This window comes from Labeo rohita, chromosome 10, assembly GCF_022985175.1.
Source record: "Labeo rohita strain BAU-BD-2019 chromosome 10, IGBB_LRoh.1.0, whole genome shotgun sequence".
Taxonomy (NCBI): domain Eukaryota; kingdom Metazoa; phylum Chordata; class Actinopteri; order Cypriniformes; family Cyprinidae; genus Labeo; species Labeo rohita.
In genome coordinates this window covers 26,301,606-26,327,540 of record NC_066878.1, presented here as the reverse complement: position 1 = coordinate 26,327,540, position 25,935 = coordinate 26,301,606, and the positions used below count along the sequence as shown (strand labels likewise).

Here is a 25,935-nt window from a genome sequence, read left to right as displayed (position 1 = left end):
CCGTATTTTTGAAAGAAGTCTCTTATTTACAAGGTGATTAAAGTGCTTGAATTTGAATTTTGGAAGTTTAAGGGCTGGAAAACTTTTGAAAATAGCAATATTCCTGAATAGGTACTTGAAAAGTGCTTAAACTATTGAAAGACAATGTATCTAAGTAAGTGTTTAATGAATAAGCATGTATCTTTTCATGCAAAATTCATGCAATTCTAAGCACATCCCTTTTTAGCTTATTTCATTTAATGTCAGATTGCAGTTGAGCTAAGCGAGAGTAGTAGTACTGACCGTGTCATGTAAACACGGCTGAAGATGTGAAAAGATGAACCAAATCAATTGAGTCATTAACGCTGGAACCGCTCAGATTGATTCAAACTTGTGACTTCGATTATTAATTTCCAACAATTCACTAGCAAAAACCAGATCAAATTAAAATAGCCAGTTATTTTCGAATTTTAACATCGCTTGTAATGATTTTAAAAAGCACGTAGTGATGGCTGAAACAGAGCTTTTTGAAACTCTGAATCAGTTAAACCATTGTGTCGCAAAAAGATTCACTGTTTCGAAGTGCTCCAATCGGATCGTGTATTGCGAATCATTTGTTTCAGATCGGGACTTCAAACTGCGTATTGCGAATCATTTGATTTAGGTCAGAATACACTGTGTGCAGAATTATTAGGCATGTTGATATTCTGGTCATATTTTTTTTCCAAACACATTTTACCAATTCCAAACCACATCAGTCTTAATAACTACTGTTAATTTTGTGTTTAATCATTTATATGTGATATATAATTGTCCGTGAAGGCTGGAAGTGAAAAACTCCTTATATTCAGGTGTGCAGAATTATTAGGCATGTTTTCGTTTACAGCTAAAATGAGCCAAAAAAGAGATTTAACCCAGACTGAAAAGTCCAAATTATTAAATGCCCATGAGAAGAATGCAATACTAATGCATTACAAGAATTTGCAAAGTTAAGGCTTGACCATTGGACAGTGAAATGCTTGTTGAGTCTGCATGGTCAGAAAAAACAGGTGGAGAAGAACTGCAAAACTGCATGTTAACTGCAAAAGAATTAGGAATTAAGGTGAAGAATTAGGTGTGACACCATCAGGAACCGTTTCCAGTTCTCCAGCGCCACCATTTTCCAGAACTGCAACCTACCTGGAGTCTTCAGAAGTACAATGTGTCAGGTTCTCAGAGACTTTGCTTGGTAAAAAATCCTAAAAAATGCCCCTGACTTAATAAGAATAACAAGTTGACGTCTTGTGAAATACATGAAGACAGTTTTTTTTTATATGCTTTAGAGACAGATAAGTTGAGAGTGACTCTTGAAGGACAAGCATCACATCCTCTTGTGCCTCTGATTCAAGAATTTATCTTCTAAAATCTGGCAGTAAGTTTTGGGAGTTCATTTTAGTCCATCTCTGCAAGTCAGACTTTTCAGGATAAGAGACTAAACATGAACTCCCAAAACTTACTGCCAGATTTTGGAAGATAAATTCTTGAATCAGAGGCACAAGAGGATGTGATGCTTGTCCTTCAAGAGTCACTCTCAACTTATCTGTCTCTAAAGCATATAAAAAAAAACTGTCTTCATGTATTTCACAACACGTCAGCTTGTTATTCTTATTAAGTAAGGGGCATTTTTTAGGATTTTTTACCAAGCAAAGTCTCTGAGAACCTGACACATTGTACTTCTGAAGATCCCAGGTAGGTTGCAGTTCTGGAAAATGGTGGCGCTGGAGAACTGGAAACGGTTCCTGATGGTGTCACACCTAATTCTTCACCTTAATTCCTAATTCTTTTGCAGTTAACATGCATCTTTTCTTCTCCACCTGTTTTTTCTGACCATGCAGACTCAACAAGCATTTCTCTGTCCAATGGTCAAGCCTTAACTTTGCAAATTCTTGTAATGCATTAGTATTGCATTCTTCTCATGGGCATTTAATAATTTGGACTTTTCAGTCTGGGTTAAATATCTTTTTTGGCTCATTTTAGCTGTAAACGAAAACATGCCTAATAATCCTGCACACCTGAATATAAGGAGTTTTTCACTTCCAGCCTTCACGGACAATTATACATCACATATAAATGATTAAATACAAAATTAACAGTAGTTACTAAGACTGATGTGGTTTGGAATTGGTAAAATGTGTTTGGAAAAAAAATATGACCAGAATATCAACATGCCTAATAATTCTGCACACAGTGTAATTTGAATGAATAATTTTGTGAATTGAATGATTCAAATCAAATGATTCCCAATACACAATTTGTAGTCCCAATCTAAATCAAATTATTTACTTTACGCAAAGTTCTGATCCAAATCAAATGATTCACGATCTGTGCTCCGAGTCCTGATCTGAAATGACAGTTCACGAATCATTATTCAGATTGGGACTACATGGATCAGGAATCATTTGATTTAGATCAGAGCTTTGGAGCGTGGATAGTGAATCTTTTGATTTAGATCGGAACTTCGGAGCGCAAATCGCAATTGTTTCATATCAGGATTTCAGAGAAATTTCACAGATCTTTTTTTTTTTTTTTCAGATTTAGAAAAACACTTAGTGATGGGTGAAGTGGAGCTTTTCGAAACTCTGGATCAGTTAAACCATTGTGTCGCAAAAAGATTCACTGTTTCAAAAAGCTCCAATCGGATTGTGTATTGCGAATCATTTGTTTCAGATCGGAACTTCAAACTGAGTATTGCGAATCATTTGATTTAGGATTTAGGTCAGAAAGGATTTGTGAATAATTTTGTGAATTGAATGATTCAAATCAAATGATTCCCAATACATGATTTGTAGTCCTAATCTAAATCAAATTATTCACTTTACGCAAAGTTCTGATCTAAGTCAAATGATTCACGATCTGAAATGATAGTTCACGAATCATTATTTAGATTGAGACTGCATGGATCAGGAATCATTTGATTTAGATTCAGATTTAGAAAAACACTTAGTGATGGGTAAAGTGGAGCTTTTCGAAACTCTGAATCAGTGAAACCATTGTGTTGCAAAATGATTCACAGTTTCGAAACGCTCCAATCGGACCGCATATCGCAAATCATTTGTTTTAGATCGGGACTTCAAATTGCGTATCGCAAATTATTTAATTTATATCATTACGGGTTTGTGAATCATTTGATTTTGATCGGAGCTTCGGAGAAGGTTCGCGTATCATCTGATTTGCATGTGCTTCACTTTATTTTTGCCGATTTAATGTATTTTTATTTAGAATTTGAAATAGAAGACATAAGTGAGATCTCTGATTGAAATCCTTGAAAATCAAAAATGTAGTGTCTGGAAAGTCCTGGAATTTCATTTTACAATATCTGTACGAACCCTGAATCCAGTCATAAAAATGTAATTTACTGTTTAACGCGGAATGTCATGAAAATGTCCAAATTCTGGACGAATAAATCAAAAGTAGGTCAGTACAAATCAATCAAACGCGATATGGACTAGTGAATGTGAATATTAAGCCGCAAAAAGACCATTTCAATACAAGTCCTGCATGTTCTGCGTGTCTCTGTGTGAAAGAATGGCACTCTGTGTACACAAACATATAAACATAATCTCTAGAACTGTTTTAAGACTCACTTCATGAGCATTTTACTATTTCTTTTGAGAAAAACTTGTTATTTACAAACAGAAACTTAAAGGTCTTCACATCAACCCGTCAAAATAAAAGTTCGGTTTAATAGTGACGGAAATATAGTACTTAATGTAATGATAGCACTAATACTAATACGATTATTAATTAAGTATTATTTAATTTTTAAGAATATTTAGCAGACAAATTATTTACCAGAATTTATTTACCAAAAAATGTAAATAGACAACACAGTATTTCTGAGGAAAAAGAAAAAGAAACAAATAAAATGTCCATTTTTGGGGTCCATTTTTTTTAAGTTGAGATTTATACATCATCTGAAAGCTGAATAAATAAGGACAGTATTTGGCTGAGATACAACTATTTGAAAATCTGAAATCTGATGGTGCATCAAAACAAAAAACATCAAAATATTGAGAAAATCGCCTTTAAAGTTGTCCAAATGAAGTTCTAAGCAATGCATATTACTAATCAAGATTAAGTTTTGATATATATTTATGGTAGGAAATTTACAAAATGTCTTCATGAAACATGATCTTTACTTAATATCCTAATGATTTTTGGCATAAAAGAAAAATCGATAATTTTGGCTATTGCTTCAAATATACCCGTGCTATTTATCACTAGTTTTGTGGTCTAGGTTCACAAATAATAATATATATTTTTTATAAAATGAATTAGAAGTGCTTTTGATTATTAAATTTAATGAAACTATTAAAATGGATCCTAAAGAATGAATGAATTTGAATTTGAAGACAAAAATAAAACATTTCACTGGGTGTAAATTTTATTTTTTTATCTTTTAATAAATTGCTGTTAAACTGTAAGTTTCATGATTTCAATTAATTAGACATGCTTTTTGATTAATAAAATGTAATTTCGCCATTAATACAGAGTCGGATTTCATAGGGCCCAACCTGTTGCTCACTGAGGTTGCATTTATTTGATTAAAAATACACAAAAAAAGAACAAAATTGTGAAAAATATTTGCTGAATATATTGTAAAATTGAATTGATTTCTGTGATTTCAGCATAATTACTCCAGTCTTCAGAAATCATTCTAATAAGCTGATTTGCTCCTTAAGAAACAGTTCTGATTTTGATCATTGTTGAAAACAGTTTTTTGAGATACGATTCATTTCTAGGATTCTCTGCTGAATAGAAAGTTCAAAAAGAACATCTGACAAGACCAATAAACGACACAGAGGATAGCGAGAGCTTGCATATTTATTTAACTACAGCTTAAGTTGCAAAATAACATGAAAATACCGGTGCATCCTTATAAAGATGACAAGGCTAGACTTCATGTTTTGTACACCAATCATACACAATTAATATTACAGAATAATTCAGCATACTACAAGCTACTCACTGGCTATTTACAACACAGTTGGCATATCTAATCTATGAGAAGAAACTGCGAGGAGAATCATTCAGATCAGAAACGAAAGGAAGAGCGGAGAGCATGCGATCAATATGCCGAAAGCACTAAGGAAAGACTAGAGCAAGCTGGGAAGGTCCCCACTTTTGTAGTGGAAAAAATAAATGGAAGACTAAGAAACTAACGTGGGCTTTCCAGTCGGACTTCGAATTAGGAGTCTTAAACGTATGTGAACTGGAAGCAAAGACAAAACTGCAAATACCGAGCGACGTGCTACTTAAATGAATAAATATAAAGCTTTTGGTTCTCATCCTAAAACTCATGTACAAATCTGCTGCTGAACATGTGAATGAGATTGTTGGTTTTGCTGCTACATGTCTTGCCTTTGAAAAAGGACCCCGATGAGCGTTTCTGTACTGGTGTGGGATACGGCGGATGAGAAACCCGACCTCAGTTGCCCTGTGTATGTACACTATATAGACCACCGGCACCCCGGGACCGACTACAACAGCGATTTGAGCGCGTCCTCGATGTGTTCGAAGTTCGCCGCTAAACGAAAAACGTGAAACCGGCCGCGTGAGATACCCCGTCTTGTAAGTATGAGATTTCGCTATATTGCCAGAAGGGACTATAGTGCCAGGAACTGTAACTACTCCTTGAATTAAACCTTTACGTTAAAGGGTAAACAGTGTTAATAATTGCAGTTTTGTGATTGCTCCGACTGTTTCAGAATTTTGCAAATAGTCATCTCCGAGTCAAAAAAGAACGAAACGAAAAGGAAACAAAACACCAGCTCTTCGGCAAATCTGTTTTTCTGTCCAATGAGAAAGCCACACAGAAACAACAAGGGGGAATAAAGTCGATCCGATCCGAGTTACGACAACCAGACAACAAAGAACCAACAACACCTCTTCCGAACATGAAAATATAAAATAAAACCCATCTGAGCTTCCTTACCAAGGAGCAGATTAAAGTCCAAAATAGCACCATTCATCAGTGTCTCAAATCCGTGGCAGCATCTCAGTCACTTACCACAAGGAAACAATGCGTCTCTACAGCTATTTCTATATCACAACGTACATGATTACACTTTAATATACTGGCAAAGCAACCAAAAAAGTTAAAAAGCAAAACTTAACAAGCAAATTCTAAAAAAACAAAACAAAACAAAAAAGATGAACTCTGTAGCTTTTTTTTAGTAACTGCATGAGAAGAAGTGGGGACTCTTAGCCTTAGTAAATACTGTAAGGTGTGAGTACTGACTGACGTTGACATGGTTTAGTAATGAAGACGTATGGATGCATCCGAGCGAGGTTCGGGGAGGGACGTCAAAGTGCTTCTGTGAGTGTGCGTTTTGATAGCGATAATGTCAAAACGGCCGTCGGCCGATTAATGCAAGCGCTAGTTTTGAATTCAAATGCTTTGAGAGAATTTTAAATAAATGAAAATGCAACAAAATGAAACGTTTAAAAACGGCAATTTAGAATTTTTTTTCAATTTTATTAGATGCAGGGTTCCCACAGAATTGAAGTAATAATCTTGCATTACTTTAGTGCAATCGATCGATAAAAAAAATAATAATAATAAATCGTGCAGGGCAATGATTAATTGCAATTAATCGCATCCAAAATAGTGTGTGCACTGTGTAGATTTATTATGTGTATATATAAGTACACACACATACAGTATATATTTTGAAAACATTTACATGTATATATTTATATTCATATTTAATATATAAACATAACATTTTTCTTAAACATATACATGCATCTGTGTTTATATATACATAATACAAATACATGTATATTATGTACACAAGAACTTTTATTTTGAATGCGATTAATCGCAATTAATCGTTGCACTAGAAATCATGTTATGCAACATTTCTAAACAAGTAATTAGGAGCAGTGCGTAACTCAAAAACAGAAATCACATTCACTTTCCATGACTTTTGTCTTTTCCAGAGCTATAAATCGCAATTTTAGGATTCGCTGATATTTGACCAAAAGGTACAAATAAAACAAAGATTATATGAGTATCAGAAGAATGTACTTTAAAAATGTCACTATAAATGCAATGTGTTAATTGCCTTTATTTGTAATTACTTTTACGATTGACTAGCAATTATTGAGTGAAAATTGTTTCTACACCAATTTTTTTTGGTGTGTGAAATGAATAATTTTTTGAATTTTTGAGTGAAAACTGTTTTGACACCATGTGGGAACCCTGTCATTGTTCTCGGCCTTTATAAACACGTATCGGTCGCTAGTGTTTGTCACATTGCATGTCAATAGAGAACACTGTTAACATTTCTCGGTGGGTTTGTTCACAGGAATTCACAGAGGTATGAAAGAGTCCAGCCGTGTAAAGTAGAAGTGGACAAGTGGAAGACGTGCTGCTGCCGCCGGCGCCGCCGGACCCCTGGGGGCCCCTGTGGAGTTTGCAAACACAGACATGTGGGTCTTTAGTGAAGCTCCAGTCTGTCAGGTCTGTCTTGAGGTGCTGTGTGTCTTTACTGCCGCCCCCTCCGAAGAGCATATCATCAAGGCTTAGAGTCCCAGGTTTTTTTCTAAAATGTTATTAATCACATAGATGGGGGAAGAGCCCCAGCGTCATAATTCATCTGCACCGCGCACCATAATCATAAAAAATAAGCATATACATGATTTAGGAAATAAAAAATAATATACATGAGGATACAATTTCCTCAGAGGGCCGTTCTCTATCCTGCATCAGACAGATGGAATGTCGATCTTTCGTGGTCGTTCCTCTCCGCGCCACCAGGTTCAGGAACACAGCTGTCAGCTCTGAGGAAGCGAACGCACAATAGAGGGAAATCACCGCTCGCTCGGGATGCTGTGACGTCATCAAAACACTGCGATTACTGCAGGACTCAACCTACCTAATGGGATCCCCCATTCCTCCTGTTGGTGTCATTTTGAAAAAAAGAACCTGCGGGACACAGAGAAATGATTCGTATTATCAGTTATTATTAATCTTATTCTGTCACCCTCGTGTCAAAAAAAGTCACAAAATACAGGGTTGAAACACTGGTCTGAATGAATTAAAAGGGCTTGCATTCAAGAAGCAGATCCTTCATTAATAGTAATAGAGTATTTTTCTCTACAACTTAGTTCACAAAAAGCCAGGAACTAAACCGTTCAGCTATAAGGAAAATTAAAGCATTACAAAATTTGGTATTTAAAAATCAGACAAAAAGACAAAGATGTAAGACTGTATTTAATGCCCTTAATGAGAGAAAGAACTACAATCCCATGAAGCACTGTGAATGACAGTCAAAATAAACTATGGCAAAGTATAAAACTATTGATTATACTGACAATATATTTTACATTTATTGCAAAATATACATATCATATATATACACTATACACTAATATTTACTCCTGTGTATTTTTAGCGCAATTTGCTTGTGGAGATTTTTTTGTAGATTTTTTTTCACCAGGAATTCCACTGTTAAAATAAGTTTAAAAATAAGTTTTAAAAAAATTCTGACTGATTTTTTTTTTGAGTTTTTTTTGGGGGGGAGTTTTCACCAGGAATTCCACTGTTAATTATGATTATAAAAAAAAAAAAAAAAAAAAAAAAAATCAAGCTGAGGGATTTTTTCCACCAGGAATTCCACTGTTAATAAATAATGTGGTTGTTTTTTTTTTGGTTGGTTGGTTTTTTTGGGGCAGAAGCATGGGAAATTGAGTGTTTCACAAGGAATTCCTTAGTTAAATATAATTATTAAGAAAATAGGGTGAAAAATGAAATGAAAAAAGGGTGGTGTTTTTTTTTTGTTGTTTTTGGTTTTTGTTTTTGTGGGTGAGGGGTGGGGGGTAATTCCACTGTTAAATATGATTATTTTAAAAATAAGAAAAGAAATCTGGGCTAATGGCTTGGTGGGGTTGTTTTTTTGGGGGGCAGAATCATGGGAATTCCACTGTTAAATATGACTATTACAAAAATAAGTATCCAGGCAGATTTGGGTTTTTCACCAGGAATTCCATTGTTAATGCCTATTTTAAAAAATAAGTAGAAAAATCCAGGCTGAGGCATTTTTTGGTTTGTTTTTTGTTTTTTCAGAATCTGAAAAATCTTTTTTCAGAAATTGAGTTTTTCACCAGGAATTCCACTGTTAATTATGATTATTTTAAAAAATAAGTTTTAAAAAAAATCGGGGGGGGTATTTAAAAAAATCCAAGCTGAGGGTGTTTTTTTGTTGTTGTTGTTGTTGTTGTTGTTGTTTTGTGAGTTTTTCCACCAGGACTTATACTGTTAATTATGATTATTTTAAAAATTAGAAGAAAAAAAAAATCCAGGCTAATGGCTTGATGGGGTTGTTGTTGTTGTTTTTTTGGGGGGGGGGCAGAATCATGGGAAATTTAGTTTTTCAATAGGAATTACACTGTTAATTATGATTATTTAAAAACAAACAAACAATAAAATAGGCTGACTTTTTTTTTGCAGAATAATGGGAAATTCCACTGTTAAATGTGATTTAAAAAAAAAAAGGTAGAAAAATCCATGCTGAGGGTGTTTTTTTTTTGTTTGGTTGTTTTGTTTTTTTGAGTTTTTTTTTTTTTTTTTTTTTTTTTTTTTTTTGAGTTTTTCACCAGGAATTCCACTGTTAAATATTACTATTACAAAAATAAGTAGAAAAATCCAGGCAGATTGGTGTTTTGTTTTTGTTTTTTTGGCAGAATCATGGGAAATTGGGTTTTTCACTAGGAATTCCATTGTTAATGACTATTTTAAAAAAATCCAGGCTGAGGGCATTTTTTGTTTGTTTTGTTTTGTTTTTTCAGATTCATGGGAAATTTCACCAGGAATTCCACTGTTAATTTTGATTATTTAAAAAAAAAATAAGTAAAACAAATTCAGGCTGATGGTGTTTTTTTTTTTTTTTTTTTTCTCAATTCAGAATCAGGAATTCCACTGTTAAATATAATTATTTAAAAAATGAGCAGAAAAATCAATTTTTTTTTATGCAGAATCATGGGAATTAAATTTTTCACGATGAATTCCACTGTTAAATATGATTATTTACATAAATCCAGGCTGATGGCTTCAACCAAAGCATATACCACTATTTAAAGCAATAGTTCACCCAAAAATGACAGTTTGCTGCAATTGTCTTCACCCTCACGCCATCCAAGACGTAGATGAGTTTGTTTCTTCATTGGAAAAGATTTGGAGAAATTTAGCATTGCATCTTTTGCTTGTTATTGTGGATTATGGACTGTTTTTTTCTCCAGAAGCAATGGTTTGAAGTTAAAAATGTCTTCAGACAAGATGCAGCTTTTGTCTTCTCAAGACATTAACTGATCCACTGGAGTGGTGTGGATTACTTGTGGATTATTGTAATGTAATGTAAATCAGCTATTTGGACTCTCATTGTGACGGCACCCATTGACCTCCATTGCTGAGCAATCTGATGAAGAAACAAACCCATCTTTTTGGATGGCCTGAGGGTGAGTCACTTTTCAGCAAATGTTCATTTTTGAGTGAGCAACTCTTTTAACAACCTCACAGTAATAATTTTCTGGAGCCCAACTGTTGCACCCTATTACAAAAATATCACATTTTTGAGATGCATGCATAACATCTCTTAAATTTAAGGTCATAATCTCTGCTCTGAAGCAACAGTCATCCTCCCACATTCCTGCTGAGTCAGACAGACTTCAGACGACGACAAAATCTATCTGATGCACTCGGTGCAAGGCTGCAACATGCACCGTCAAAGATGAATGCAGCCGACAACAACAACGCAGCATATGCTTTTCCTTTCTTAAGCAAACGCACATGCTCGCGTTCGCCGGCCAGGCACCTGCCTCCCATTCCGCTTCCCCCGACTGCAGCTTGGAGCGTTTCCAAATCCAGTCAAACGAGGTCACATTTTCCCCCGCCTCAGCCCGCCATACCGAGCGCGCATGAACCCTATGAACCCAACGAACTGCTGCAGAACAGACTGAGTGTGGAAACACGCCCCTGCTGACACCATTTCAACCCCATGTCAACGTTATTCCATTCTATACTCCACTATATATATATATATATATATATATATATATATATATATATATATATATATATATATATATATACTTTATTTTTACTATGCAGTATTGAGCAACTCTCAGCAGAAAAGAAGAACCCCTAAAATGACCATAACTGCATGCATATTAATTTCAGGCATTGCAATGCTTGAAATGAATATGCATGCAAAAACAGAGGTTTGCGATCAAATGACTGAAAGGCCACTTTAATCATTTAACATGCTCTTTATGCATGCAGAGGCATTTTAAAACAGCCCACTTTGAAATGCACAATGCTGAAGTAAGTATAAAAGCAAAGGAGACACGTCTCCGTCGATGCCCGTATGCATGACTTCATCTTTGTGTCTAAATTTAGGACTGTGCCATGCATGCAACTGCTCTGGAGCTCCCTAGACAGTCCCGATCTATCACGGAAACGTGGTATTCCTGCTCCGAGGACACAGCATTCTGCTGAATGAGGTGAAAACGGTGGAAGGAAAAAAAGACACCTTGTCCTGACATGAACCGAGAAATGAGTCTGGCATCGAGAGGCTGCAAACCCTGTCTGGCTTTTCCAAAACCCCTCGGACGTGTCTGATCCTGAAAACCGGTTAAACCAACACTTTAGTTTAGATGCAAGTTTCCTACGCTCACATCAATAACCTAGATAATGCTTTAGAGCTGGGTTTGTGTGTTAATGTGTGTGAGTGTGTGTGTAGGTGGCAGACTGGGGGGAATACAGTCAGTCTGTGTCTGGGTACAAATAGTACATTCAGTTCTTGCAGTGGGCTGCTGCTCTTTTACTGTCTTCAGCACGATTCTGTCGTTTATTAATCTGAATGTAGCAGATCAAGTTTAGACTTTCGGCAGAAAGAACAAAGGAGGCGCTGAGATATCAACACATCTACAGAGGCACTTTCGTTATTCCTGTTTTTCGATTGTATTCGCATCTTTCATGTTTTCTGTGAGCTGGATGCAGTTTTACATTCAGAAAAACACAATTCGTGCATGATCTTTAAACAAGAATAACTGACTAGCGTTAAAGAAGTGTCGACTTTTTGAACTTTTGGCGAATGTGTGAAGGTTTACTTACAGATAAAGTCTTTGTTCTTGTCCTTTCGCTGTAAAGTTGCTGCTGGAAAAGGCGTTCGTGGAAGAAAGCGAACCCGAGCAGCAGCAGCAGCCTTGCGGGGCTCGGACACCCCATACAAGGCTGCAAGACTGGGGCGTCAGGATCTCAGCCGCTTCCACTGGCTGACTGCATGTAACTCAACAGAGAGCTAATTTTGACCGTGCTGGACTGGGGCCAAGCCCCCCATTCCGGCTCTGCACTGCAGTTCGGTTCAGACGAACCGACGATTACCCGACGGAGGGCGGGATCTGCGAATCTCCGCCTCCTCTGCTTGCGGCGCGGCGCCATTGGGCGGTTAAAGTATGGCAAGCCGTATTAACATTAGGTGTGTTCGACTTCATCTACGGCTACAGACGGCGATCAATGAGAGTAGCCGAGAGCAGTCGCGGGCGGAGTTGAAAACGGAGGCGTCAAGTCGGACACTTTCTGCTCTCGTTAGTGATGCTTTCGCGGTGTTTGCATGCTCTATCACAGATGAAGTGAATTAAATGCAATATTTATCACAACACATTAAAGCGCCACAAAATGGTATTTATTGTTTAAATTTATTTTTAAAAAAAGCAACATTTTAAAGTTGAGACCTTGTAGTGTGTGAGCGGCACTGTTTGTCAGACAATGCAACAGTAACTAAGGAGGGTGGGTTTTTGCGAAGGGTTAATTGACAAACTTGCTATTGTTAAGTAAAATTTCCAAAGTCTGAACTAGGAGATATAAACTTGCATTTGCAAGAAGAAAAAGTCAGAATTGTGAGCTAAATGTTATAGGTTCAAATAGTATTTCATGCTGTAACTGTAGGGCTAATATACATTATGTCCCCTATGAACTACATATGTAAATATTATATAGATTTATTGTTTAAATCAAATGTATACTTTAAAGGTAGAGTAATCATAGCAGGTCCACATCCATAGTCTGTCCTTTTAAAATCTATGTTTAGCTTCAGATGCCATCTTTGACAACAGTATTCTGTAAAAAATGATTTGCATTCTGATTCTGACATCCAAAGACACAACAATACATTTTTTATCTTATTTCATGGATATTACCTGTTTCCTTCCACTTGTTACTAGTGTTTTTCTACCACCACAATGCGTGCGCAGCTGCAAGTCCATACTATTATCTATTTTCATGCTATTGGTCCTTATTTTTTAGCTGCTAGTATCTATTCCATTAGGTACTAGTAAGCTACTAGTACCCTTTTAAAAGATACTAGTAGTTATAAATTAGATACTAGTTATTATTTATTAGATACTGGTATTCATTCATCAGATACTACACTAAATAGAAAAATATATAATATATATATATAAATAGACACTAGTACCCATTAAATAGTTGCTAGTACAGATTCTTCAGCTGTTCTGTTGTTACTAGGAACTAATTTCCAATGTTTTGCCATTGACTTCTATTTAGATGTCGAGTATTTAGTTCTGATTAGTAGATATTCCAATAGTGACTATCTTTTTAAATAGTACTAGTAAGTATTTATCAGGTTCTAGTGCTGAAAGTAGAGTCAGTACTAGTAGCTAATGAATAAGTAGGCTACTAGTACTCTAATAGATACTAGTACATTTTAAGGATTAAATGTTACAACGGCTTGCCATAGTTAATGTTGTCCGATGAGACACAAAGGATCTTGCTGTGGGCGCCTGGTGGCCCAGAACGACTAATCTTTCATTAAGAGGCGTTGAAATCTGAGGGCGTTTTGCGTGTGTTGTTGAGGACATTTTAACTCTAGGAAGTATAATCTTTTAAATCTATGTATTCAGACCATTTACACATGGGATTTAAAATGAAATCCGCTTGTGTAACTTCTATAAAATATTTTTAAGAATCGTTCTCGTGCAAAACGCACACGCATGTGATTGGTCCGTCTTGATCATCGCGGTGAAAGGTAACAGATACCACCCGACAACGCCGTTTCTTCAACAACAGTGAATTGTCCTTCCGGACCGTAATTTACATTTAAATAATGATATTGAGACACTTTAACAAATGTTATTAAAAAACAAACAGTGATGAGTTCATACCCACCCTACCTGAAAATGTACTGAACATTAAGCCCCGCCCATTTGGGGGATGAGGAACGCCGTGCTATCCAATGAGAGCCCAGCAATGGACATGTGCTTAAAATCGATTGGCAGATCCCTGAAAAGTCCGTTAGTAGTTTTGAAACTGACAGTTAACCGATTCTTTTTTAAGAAAACCGTTGGAGTGTCATGTTTCTCTTTATGGTGAAGTATGAGACGACAGGTTTTTTTTTGTTTTGTTTTTAAATTTATTTTAAGATGTGACTGAAAGCAAATACACAAAGATGAAATTAAAGAACATTCTTAATACTTGAGGCTTCTAACAAAACACTTCTGTAGGTGAACTGAACAAGCCAAAATCACTATTGCAATCAGGTCATTAAAAACACTGTGCAGTAAAAACACTGTCCAGTAATAATGTGAAACCGCACTGTACTAGGTAGCAATAATATTTCAATGTAATGAAATAATAACACTTCTCAAGTACATATTTAGGCAATCAAAATGAAATGTTCCTTATTCTTTTCCCGCTCTCTGAGGCGCGCTTCCTGACCATGAGAAATCATTTGAGCGTCCGCTTTTCGATTCAGCTCTCTTCCCTCTCTGGCCAATAGGGGGCGCCCTAGACAGTCTAATTGAGCCATAACAGCTGCCTGAGTCTTCAGTCTTACTAGCAACTTAGTATATTGATAATTAAAACATTTATAAACGTTAATAACATCAATAACAACTAAAAAATAAAATAAAAACAGCCCACTTTAGGGGCCCTAAGTGGTCACTTACACCAGGGGGTTTCAATCTTTTAGATGTCATAGACCCCCAAATGGTCTTCATTGTGTAGGCTATATATAATCTTAACAAAAAAATAAAAATACACAACTGTTTCTTGAATAAAGATTCAAATAATACTGTGAAAATCTACTATTATAAATGTATTTGTGACCTTGGACCACAAAACCAGTCATAAGTAGCACAGGTATATTTGTAGAAATAGCGAGAAATGATCCATTTTTCTTTTATGCCAAAAATCATTAGGATATTAAGTAAAGATCATGTTCCATGAAGATATTTTGTAAATTTCATACCATAAATATATCAAAACTTGATTTTTGATTAGTAATATGCATTGCTGAGAACTTAATTTGGACAAATTTAAAGGCGATTTTCTCAATATTTAGTTTTTATTTATTTATTATAAGATTTATTACAGATTTTCATTACATCAGTGGATTATTTATTCAGCTTTCATATGATGTATAAATCTCAATTTCAGAAAACTGATCCTTATGGCTGGTTTTGTGGTCCAGGCTCACATTTATTTCGCTTTTTTCACTTATTTATTTTAAATACATATTTATTTATTGACTCTTTATATTTTTATTTATTTATTGTATTTGTTTACTGTTTAATTACATTTTTATTTATGTAATTATATGTAATTTCACTGTAGAAATACTGTCAAATCTATACTTTTTGGAGCTAAAAACTATGAATTACCATGTAATTTACGGTTAAAGGTCATTTCCATAAGTCTTTGCATGACCTATGAAAAAAACATTTTTGAATGATTACATTTCTCCTCATTTTTGTTATCAGTAACTTGCGTAGGGGTGTGTTGTGTTAAACTTCAAGGCATTTAGATGTAATCATTTTGATTTAAATCAAATTGTATTTATTTTAATCTATTGTATATTGGAAATCTATGTTAAATCTTATTTTTGTTTTTTGAAAGTCTAAGTTTTTTTTCACTTTCTCTAAACATTTCCAGTGTAAAAAACCCCTGGCTTATATCAGTTAAACAAAACAAACATGAGTTGTTTTATTGTAAGGCTATGGAAATCTAACAAATGAACACTAGCTTCTAAATTTCCAACACTGTGCATTCTTTGAAAAATAAAATAAATAATTAATTTTATCAATACATACATCCATACAACACAGGAACCAATTAAACTAACTGAAGCCAAACCGAACAAAATTATCCTTAAACCAGCCCCATAATCTAGTGACCCACAGATTGACTCCTAAATTAGTCAAATACTGGATCTCAGGGGTCAGCATCTTCCTGCAGAGCTCCTCATACTGTTGCTCGATGTTGTTCCTCAGGTTGTATCCCAATATAGAAGCTTTGCCAATGGGCTGCCAGGGCTTCATGTCTCTATCCATGATGTCTGACGCCCCCACGGCTCTCCCGCCGTCAATGCAGATGGCTTCCATCTCGGCATTTCTCCTTCGCAGCTCCTTCACCTGCTCCTCCATTCGGCTGCGGCCGTAGGCCTTCACGCGCGCCCAGAAAGTGGCGTTAAAATGCTGATAGAGCCGCCAGTCGGCTCCGTTCCATTCCCGAGCACGAGTCCTCAGTTCAGGGCTCATGCGAGACACAGACGTGGCGTTTCGTGCATTAAGTTTAAAAAACACCAAGTCGTCCATCGTCCAGCACAGAGCGTCTTTCAGCAGAATGAGCGATTCCTCAAAGTGGTCCGAAAGTAAGACCAGCTGAAACTGCTTTTCGATGTACTCAATGCCTTCCTTGACTCTCGGATCATCCTTTTCCAAATTATTCTCGAAGCCAAAGTCGAAAAACTGTAAATTCTTGAGGTAGAACGAATTGAATCCCGTCGGGTTGAAGTAGCGGTTTGGGTGTTTGAGAAACTCCTCCATCTGGTTTTCTCCAGGTATCATCCACGTTTGGGGCATGTAGCCTTTGTAGTAGTGAAACGACGACTCAAAAAGATCCGCCGGGTCTCGTAAGATGGTGAAGAAGACGGTGTCCGGCGGGAGGAGCTTTTCCACTTCGGGTGCGTTGAATCGCATGTGGTTGCATATGACGTTATAGCACAGGCCCGGCTGGTAGCTCTTCACCTGAGTTCGGAAGAAGCTCGACGGGTAGAAGAAGTCGTTACGGCCGTCTGGGAGAGCAAACTTGAGCTGGTGCTTTTCTCCGAAGCGGAGGAGGATGTTCATCAAAGTGCTGCTGGCCGTCTTGTGGGTCTTCATGAACATCAGGTTGACTTTAGGCGTGCATGTTGCATCTTTGAGAGTTCGATGTGAATTGTTCCTCACTTGGACGTTTGGCATGCAAGGGGACAGAGAAACACTGAAAGAACAGAAATAAAAGAAAATGAAATAAAATGTACATATGTTCCAATATGTTCATTTGATTCATTTTAAAAACACCAATTCTTAAAACGCCTATAGGCCTAGTGCTCATTTCTGACGTGGGTTCTTGAACAACTTGTTGTTGGCCAGCTACAGCAATATCTGCTCATAAACAATCTCTTAAAGCCATTTCAGTCCTGATTTAGATCAGGTTATAAAACTGAGGTCACATTGGCCTTCTCATTGTAGTCTCGTTAGACATTATTGCTGCTTTTGACACAGTATCTCATGCTGTTTTTCTTGAAAGGTTGCGTGTTTGGTTAGGCAACTCTGGTCCTGTGTTCGTTGTTTTAAATCTTATCTTATCGATTTTACTTTGTATGGGTTTGGCAGTGATGGGAATAACGGCGTTATGAATAAACGGCATTACTAACAGCGTTATTTTTTCAGTAACGAGTATTTAAACAAATTATTACTTCCCCCGTTACAACGCCGCTACCGTTACTGACAATAAAAAGTGGCGTTACTATAATTTATTATAATAATATTATAATTTTATTTTTCAGTTCATCAGTGTACCTGTATTTGTCAACGTAAACTCTAGTGTGAAGGCACACAAGCCGTCGTTTTGTCTCATAAACATGAAAAGAAAGATACAGAGCGAGAGAGTCTTATACCATGCCGAATTGACGTACACCTTGTAAACGATATTCTTTGTTGTATTTTCCTGTCGAAATAAAGGAGTTCCTTTGGAATTCTTAAAGTTTTTAAATACTCCTGTTTTTAAAAATCTCCGGTAGTAGGCGGAACTAATGCCCTGCAAATGGCAATCTTATTGGCTGGCGCTCACCTATTATCGTCCCTGTTTGCTCAAACAAATCAGTTTGAGCAAACGCAGACAACGTGATTAATATTCATGAACCCAGCAGCTCATTAATCCTTAGTGCGTTTTATATTGTTATTAGTACTAAAATTTGTAGTACACTGTAAAAAATAAAAAACACAATTTGTTGAGTCAGCTTAAAATAATGCGTTACCCTGCTGCCTTAAAATTTTAAGTTCAGTCAACTATAATAAGTTTAGTCAGCTTGAAATGTTAAGTTGTACTAAGTAACAACTTAGATATTTGTGTTTGCTAAACTTAACAGATGGGTAAGTAACCCAGCTGCCTTAAAATTTTAAGTTGATTCAACTCAAATGTCTAGGTTGATTGAACTTAAAATTTTAAGGCAGCCAGGTTACAAATTATTTTAAGTTGACTCAACAAATTGTTTTTTACAGTGTAGTTTTGTTATTTTATCAGTATTATTTTTTGTTTTCCCCCCCTTTTTTTATAGAAACACTAAATTACAAACAATATCTCTAGCAGCACCACCAGTCTTAAGTTCAGTCAACATGACAAATATGCATTCATACATGTTTATTCTAATTACTGATGTTCTAATTACTAAAGCTTAATGCTACTATCATATTATAATGTTTGACTGACTGATGCTAAATGTACTTTCAGATATTTAAAAATCTGTGGCATTAAGCTTATATATATATATATATATATATATATATACACACACACAGAGGATATCAGATATTTAATATTAGTCTGGAAAAATTTAATTAATTTAAATTTTATTAATTTAACATATTTAATATTGGGAGCATCCAAGTTATTTGACATATTTGAACATTTTTTTAAAAAAAGTAACACAATAGTTGCTTTCCCTGCTAATTAATTACTTTTATAATGATGTAACTCAGTTACTAACTCAATTACTATTTGTGAGAAGTAACGAGTAACTATAACTAATTACTTGTTTTTTTAAAGTAACATGCCCAACACTAGTCTGGGGAAAAAATCTATTTGAATATACACTAGTTCTGTAGGGTATCCCACAGGGCTCTGTTCTTGGGCCCGTCTTATTTCTCATATATATACGTTCCCTCTGGGAGTCCACACCAGTTCTTAAAAAGCCTATAGGCCTAGTGCTCATTTTTGACGTTGGTTCTTGAACAACTTGTTGTTGGCCAGCTACAGCAATATCTGCTCATAAACAATCTCTTAAAGCCATTTCAGTCCTGATTTAGATCAGGTTATAAAACTGAGGTCACATTGGCCTTCTCATTGTAGTCTCGTTAGACATTATTGCTGCTTTTGACACAGTATCTCATGCTGTTTTTCTTGAAAGGTTGTGTGTTTGGTTAGGCAACTTTGGTCCTGTGTTCGACTGGTTTAAATCTTATCTTATCGATTTCACTTTGTATGTCTGGGGCAGTGATGGGAATAACGGCGTTATATATAAACCGTGTTACTAACGGCGTTATTTTTTCAGTAACGAGTAATCAAACGAATTACTGCTTCCCCGTTACAACGCCGCTACCGTTACTGACAATAAAAAGCGGCGTTACTATAATTTATTATAATATCATTATAATTTTATGTACGGAACTGAACTGAACTGAACTGAACAACTAGTTACATACGTATTTAAATGTGCACCAGAAATGTGTCTTCATCTGTAAGTTGCAAGAAAATAACAGTGAAAAAAGTCTTAAACTTTTTTTCTTAGCAAGTCTTAGCACATTTTGACACCGGCCTAGTTGTGCTCATGAGTCCTGCGGTAAAGTGTCAGTGTTGCCAGATCTACGTAGAAAAATAAAACAACAAACAAGGACAAGCACAAAAAACACTAAAACACTCAAATGCTTTGTTTTATAACACCAAAAAAATCATATATCTCATATCCACAACAGGCTACTTTATTAACTCCATAAAGTGCCTAGTTTTATGAGCTAAGACCAAACAACGCTTGTAAAAAAGCCCTTGTAAATATAAGAACATGGTAACACTGCAAGACAGCACTCTCTAAAGCAGCCTCGCAAGCATGTCGCATGTCCTGTTGCCATGTCCTCATATTTACGAGCGTGTTAAGGCATGTTGTTTGATGTTGTTTTTGTGCTTGTACTTGTTTGCAGTTGTTGTTGTTTTTTTTTATGAAGATCTGGCAACGCTGACACTTTACCGCAGGGCTCGTGAGAACAACTTGCCCCGTGTCAAAAAGTGCTATGGTTAAGACTTCTTTCACTGTTACTTTCTTGCATCTTACATACAGGCGAAGACACATTTCTGATGCGCTTTTAAATATGTCATTAACAACTAGTTGTTCAGTTCGGTTCTGTACACACTGTATAGAGTTTCTGTAAACACGGTTGTCACTACCTCTAGTTTTCATGAGGTAATGCAGTTGTCGAATGCGGTTGTCACTCCAGTATTTTAATGAACTATGTGAAAGAAGTCTTAACTTTAGCACATTTTGACACCGGGCTAGTTGCACTCACGAGCCCTGTGATAAAGTGTCAGTGTTCCAGATCTTCAAAAAACCAACAAACAAGTACAAGCACAAAAAACACTAAAGCACCCAAATGCTTACTGTTTTATAACAAAAAAACATTTAATTTCCACTTTTAGCCATAAAATGGCAGATACCAAAGGGCTAAATTCTTATTCACTCCCACAAGATGCCAAAATGTTGCTATAGTTACAAATGCGGGAGTGACACAGGGCTAGTTGCGCTCATGAGACCTGCGGTAAAGTGTCAGTGTTGCCAGATCTTCATGGAGAAAAACAACAACAAACAAGTACAAGCACAAAAAACACTAAAACACTCAAATGCTTTGTTTTATAACACCAAAAAAATCACATATCATATTGCATCTCACATACAGGCGAAGACACATTTCTGATGCGCTTTTAAATATGTCATTAACAACTAGTTGTTCAGTTCAGTTCTGTACACACTGTATAGAGTTTCTGTACAGTTGTCACCACCTCTATTTTTCATGAGTAAAGTGAATAGTTAAATATGTTAAATAATACAAATATCCTTTATGCATTGAATCCCATTTTATTAACCAGTGTCTTTGCTGCAGACCTTCAATGATCCAATTTAACTTTACCATTAAGCAAAAATTACTCAAGATAATCTAACATTTGTTTTCCTTTTTTTTTATTGCTAAAGAGTTGACATTTTTTTCTTCTGCGGTCTACTGTACAGACGTGAATTTAATTTTCTCAAAGCCTGAGGCTTTTGGTGTAAAAAGGCTTTTACATTTGCCAAAAATATAACTTTTTATATTAAAAACAAACAAGCAAGCCCTGCCCAGATTTAAAAAGTAACGCTAAAGTAAAGTAACGCATTACTTTTCCATAAATAGTAACTAAGTAACTGACAACCGAATTTAGCTGCAGTGTGAACGTGACCTTGAAAGGTTTTTTTTCTTGAAAGGTTGTGTGTTTGGTTAGGCGTCTCTTGTACTGTGTTCAACTGGTTTAAATCTTAACTTACTCATCGATTTTACTTTGTATGTCTAGGGGAAAAATCAATCTGAATGAACACTAGTTCGGTAGGGTGTCCCACAGGGCTCTGTTCTTGGGCCCGTCTTGTTTCGCAAATATATGTTGCCTCGGTAGAGATCACTTGTATAAACAGTGTAGGGTTTCACTGTTATGCTGACAACGTAAAGTCAGCATAAATTGCATAAATTCAGTAGTTCAGTCTGATTAATTCAATTTTGGCGTTATTTTTGTTACACAACTGATGTACGAAAATAGTCTGGAAAACTGGGTTTTTCCATCTAAGAAAAATCGCCAGACTTTGACCCTCCCTATCACTGCACAAAGGCTTATTCAGCTTTTATTATGTTGAGACTTGATTATGGCAACGGACTTTATTTTGGTTTCCCTGATAAGTCAAGAAATTGCCGTATATTTAGAAATCAGACGCTCGAGTACTGACATCAGCAGATTTTTCTGAAACTTTATAACGTGCATTGAATTTAAAATACTGAATGTAACATAAAAAGCAATTCATGGAACTCCAGCTCACTCTCTGCGCTCTTCTAGATCATGTATTCTTCAGCAGCCTTAATATAAGGTCTTTTTCTGTTTCAGCTCCATGCTTGTTTATTTCTCTTCCCTCAGTCATTAGACACTTTCCAACACCAGACTGTGTTAAGAAGTCTTTAAAGACTCATCTTTTTAAACTCTTTATTGTCATTGAGTGCACTTTGTGATTACTGTATTGTTATTATTGCATGCTGTTATAGCGCTTTATTATTATTATTACATTTTAGTTACCTATTACGTTTTCCCTCGTTTTCATTATCAGTAACGTGCATTAGGGTGTTTAGTGTTACATTACAGGTTATTTAATGTTTAACATGTTTGCCGATAGTGTATTATCTAAACGTGTATTATTTTATGGGCAGGCCTTGGACTTAATCTGACATAATGACATAATCTGATTCACCCATGTAATTATAATTATTATTATTTATTATTAATATTATTATTATTATTATTATTATTATTATTATTGTGGCTATCAGCACATTATACGGTAAAAAGTACATTTTGGCAGATCAGGTAGACTGGTATTAACATATTTCTAAAATGTATATAATTTAATCAAATGCATGGCTATAAATTATAAACTGTATAGACTTCTGATACTGTAAGCATTGTCGCAGTATTTTTACAGTAAATTTCTGGCAACTACAGCTTGTGACTTTTTTTAAAATGTAAATTTAATGGGATTTTTTTATATATACAGTATATCACATGACACCATATTTTTTTTTAAAGGTTACATAAAACATCATTTAAAACACTGCTGTTCAAAGGTTTGAGATCAGTAAGATTTCTAATATTTTAAAGAAGTTTTTTCTGCTTATCCAGGCTGCATTTATTTGGTTAAAAATACAGAAAAAACTGTAAATATTATTGCAATTTAAAATAGTGTTTTTCTATTTTAATATACTTTAAAATAGAATTTATTCCTGTGATCAAAGCTGAATTTTCAGCATCATTGCTCCAGTCTTCAGCGTCACATGATCCTTCAGAAATCACTCTAAAATTATGATGATTTATAATCAATGTTGGAAATAGTTGTGCTGCTTAATATTTATTTAAATTTTTTTTTGTTGGTTTTTTTTTTTTTTTTTTTTTTTTTTTTGGAACCTGTGATACTATTTTCAGGATTTTTTGATGAATAAAAAGTAAAAAAAAAAAACAGCATTTATTTAAAATAGAAAAATTTCAATAACAATATACAGTACCATGTATTCATCAAATCCTGAAAAAATAGCATATGTTCCAAAAACAAATGTTAAGCAGCATAGCTGTTTCCAAAATAATAAATCAGCATATTAGAATGATTTCTGAAGGATCATGTGACACTGAAGACTGGAGTAATGATGCTGAAAATCACAGAAATATATTTTAAAGTATATTAAAAAAGAAAACTGTTATTTTAAATTATTTCATAATATTACTTTTTCTGTATTTTTGATCAGAAAAATGAAACTTTGATAAGCATTAGAGAATCTATGCATATATACCGTACCTTTGTGTAGCGAGGAGGGTCGTTCTGGTCAAACAGTAGAAACCCATGATGCAAATCACGGACGCCCCCAAGACCAGCTTTTGTATCAGTCGCTTCACACGATTCGCCATTTGATTCGGCCTTCCAAACTCTCCCGGATCCTTCAAATTAAATCATACGAAGACACATGAGTCCACTCTGTCTAAACCTGTGGCCACTTGCTTAAACTGCTTAGACTAGTCTTACGGGTTAGCAGGGGCGTAGCACGTGAGGGACAGACGGCTGCCAGTCAGCGTGACCCGAAAGGGCACAACAATCACAGGATGCATTCATAAGCTCCCATTATTATCACTAAACTTGTCACTAACTTCAATTCAGCAAAAACTCCCATTATAATCAATCACATGAAAATCATCTTTTCTTTCAATTAGCACGTTTTGTTTTTATTTTTGAAACTGGTTGATCATATGCATCATTAATCTGAGCTCATACACCTGTTTTTGAGTGAAAATGCATCATGTGTGGACAATTTTGACAATGTTCACTCAAAAAAGGTGCATGAGCTCAGATCAGTCAATCAATCAGTTCCAAATCAAAATCACCGGTGCTAATTGGCAGAAAACATGTTGACAAAAAGATTGAATCAATGATTTGCTGATATTAGCATAACAAGGAATTTAGGAGTGTTTTTTTTTTTGTAGGCCAGTCATTTTTGGCCTGAAAGTGCAACTAGGATTAAACCCGCATCCTTTTGCATTCATAAAGAGAAACACTTCCTTGACCTGTGTAGCTAAGTTTAGATCAGAGTACCATAATGCACTGTTGTGTGTAAAGTGTGTTTAGAAACTAGTTTGGTGGATTTGTGTGCACGTGTTTCATTATTTGTATAGAAACAGTGTCTTACACTCTCTGTTGACACAGTAAACGTTTGCCAGGCTTTATATGTACAACTCCTGTTTCACAGATTCTACTTCTGCTTTAATCTCCAGCTACACATTTCAGTGCACCGTAAAAATGCAGTGTTTACCATATTAAGTGAGATCAGTGATGTATAAAATGTCTAAATAAGTGGAAAAACGAATCGACTTCTTTTAGTATCAATGAGATGCTGTTTTTAATTATATAAAATATTAGTATATTAAATAATTACATATTTTTATTATTGTCACTGTCAATAGTGTAATATTATATAATATAATATATAATAATATTTTATTATTTTTATTTTTAACAACATTTTAGTGATTTTCTTGTGTTTTTGTCATTTTTCATAATTTCAATTTGTTGAAATGCAAACAAAATGAGAACAAGAAATATTACAGTATATGCTCCAAAGTTTTCTTTATGCTTTTTTCGCAAAACATTAATAATATAATTATAATATAAATAAATGAAAAATATTGTAATGTAAAAGATAATATACAACAATGCTACTTTAATTGAGATATTATTAGTTTTATTAATGTTTTGAATTATTTGTTTATTTATATATTTTCCATTTTCGTACAATTTTAGTAATTTTGCTAATGTGTTTTTTTTTCATGCCTGTTTTTTTATCGGTTTTAGTTAAGTACGTTAAACTAAATGAAAAATGCTTTTTTTTAATATTAAATTTATTTTAAACAACATTCTATTCTGTATTATTTGAACTGTAATAAGTTTGATATACGTGTTTATATTTTCTCTGTGTATTTTCCTAGTACAATAATTTAAAGAATAACAAAAACGTCACTGAAAAATGCATCTAAGTTCCTTTCTTAAAGGCTTAAAGGAACTTTCTAAAAACACTCATGCATATTCAAAGACTTTGATCTGAAACTAATACAACATAATTCTTGCATTTATTGTACAGAATTTGTATCAAAAGGCCAGTTTGTTAATTGATTGTCATAAAGCCTGCCTACCTGATCAGTCCTTGTTAAGACAGGATTGCATGATCAAATTAAATCCCAAAATGAACCTAGAGACCTTCTGTCATGATTCCTTTTTAATTCCTTTTTTCTGTGCGTGGGGCGGGACGCTGTATGTTTGTAAGTGATAAAGTATCCGTCCGGATCAAGCGCTAGAAGAACACACCCATCTGTGATTTAATAAATCCACAAAAAGCTTTACTGTTATCTTGTTTCATGTTTTATGAATCGTCTGATGTAGGCTGTCCCTCTTTGTAACATACACACACACACCCGTCTCATGTTCTGTCACGTTGAGCTGTGCGATATCCACATGTGCTTACAGTGAATACAGACTTTTC

General features: G+C 35.1%; 1 protein-coding gene and 1 long non-coding RNA gene across 2 annotated transcripts; both read right to left on the bottom strand.

Moving 5' to 3' along the window:
- Window positions 1-4,824: 4,824 nt before the first annotated feature.
- Window positions 4,825-8,555, bottom strand: LOC127172190 (uncharacterized). The gene is made up of 2 exons (XR_007828605.1): window positions 7,902-8,555; window positions 4,825-7,806 (listed from the first exon to the last, which is right to left on the bottom strand). It is a non-coding gene; the product is annotated as an uncharacterized LOC127172190 (long non-coding RNA).
- Window positions 8,556-14,513: 5,958 nt separating this feature from the next.
- On the bottom strand, window positions 14,514-25,723 carry gal3st1b (galactose-3-O-sulfotransferase 1b). The gene is made up of 3 exons (XM_051121504.1): window positions 25,589-25,723; window positions 23,706-23,845; window positions 14,514-17,302 (listed from the first exon to the last, which is right to left on the bottom strand). Exons 2-3 carry the CDS (start codon window positions 23,813-23,815, stop codon window positions 16,159-16,161), a joined length of 1,254 nt encoding a protein of 417 aa, XP_050977461.1. The 5' UTR covers window positions 23,816-23,845; window positions 25,589-25,723; the 3' UTR covers window positions 14,514-16,158.
- Between the last annotated feature and the right edge of the window lie 212 nt (window positions 25,724-25,935).

Coding starts and splice junctions, on each gene's coding strand:
- gal3st1b (XM_051121504.1), bottom strand. CDS start 23,815: ATGGCGAATCGTGTGAAGCGACTGATACAAAAGCTGGTCTTGGGGGCG. Junction 17,303..23,705: donor ACCCTCCTCGCTACACAAAG/GTACGGTATATA, acceptor CTGTTCTTTCAG/TGTTTCTCTGTCCCCTTGCA.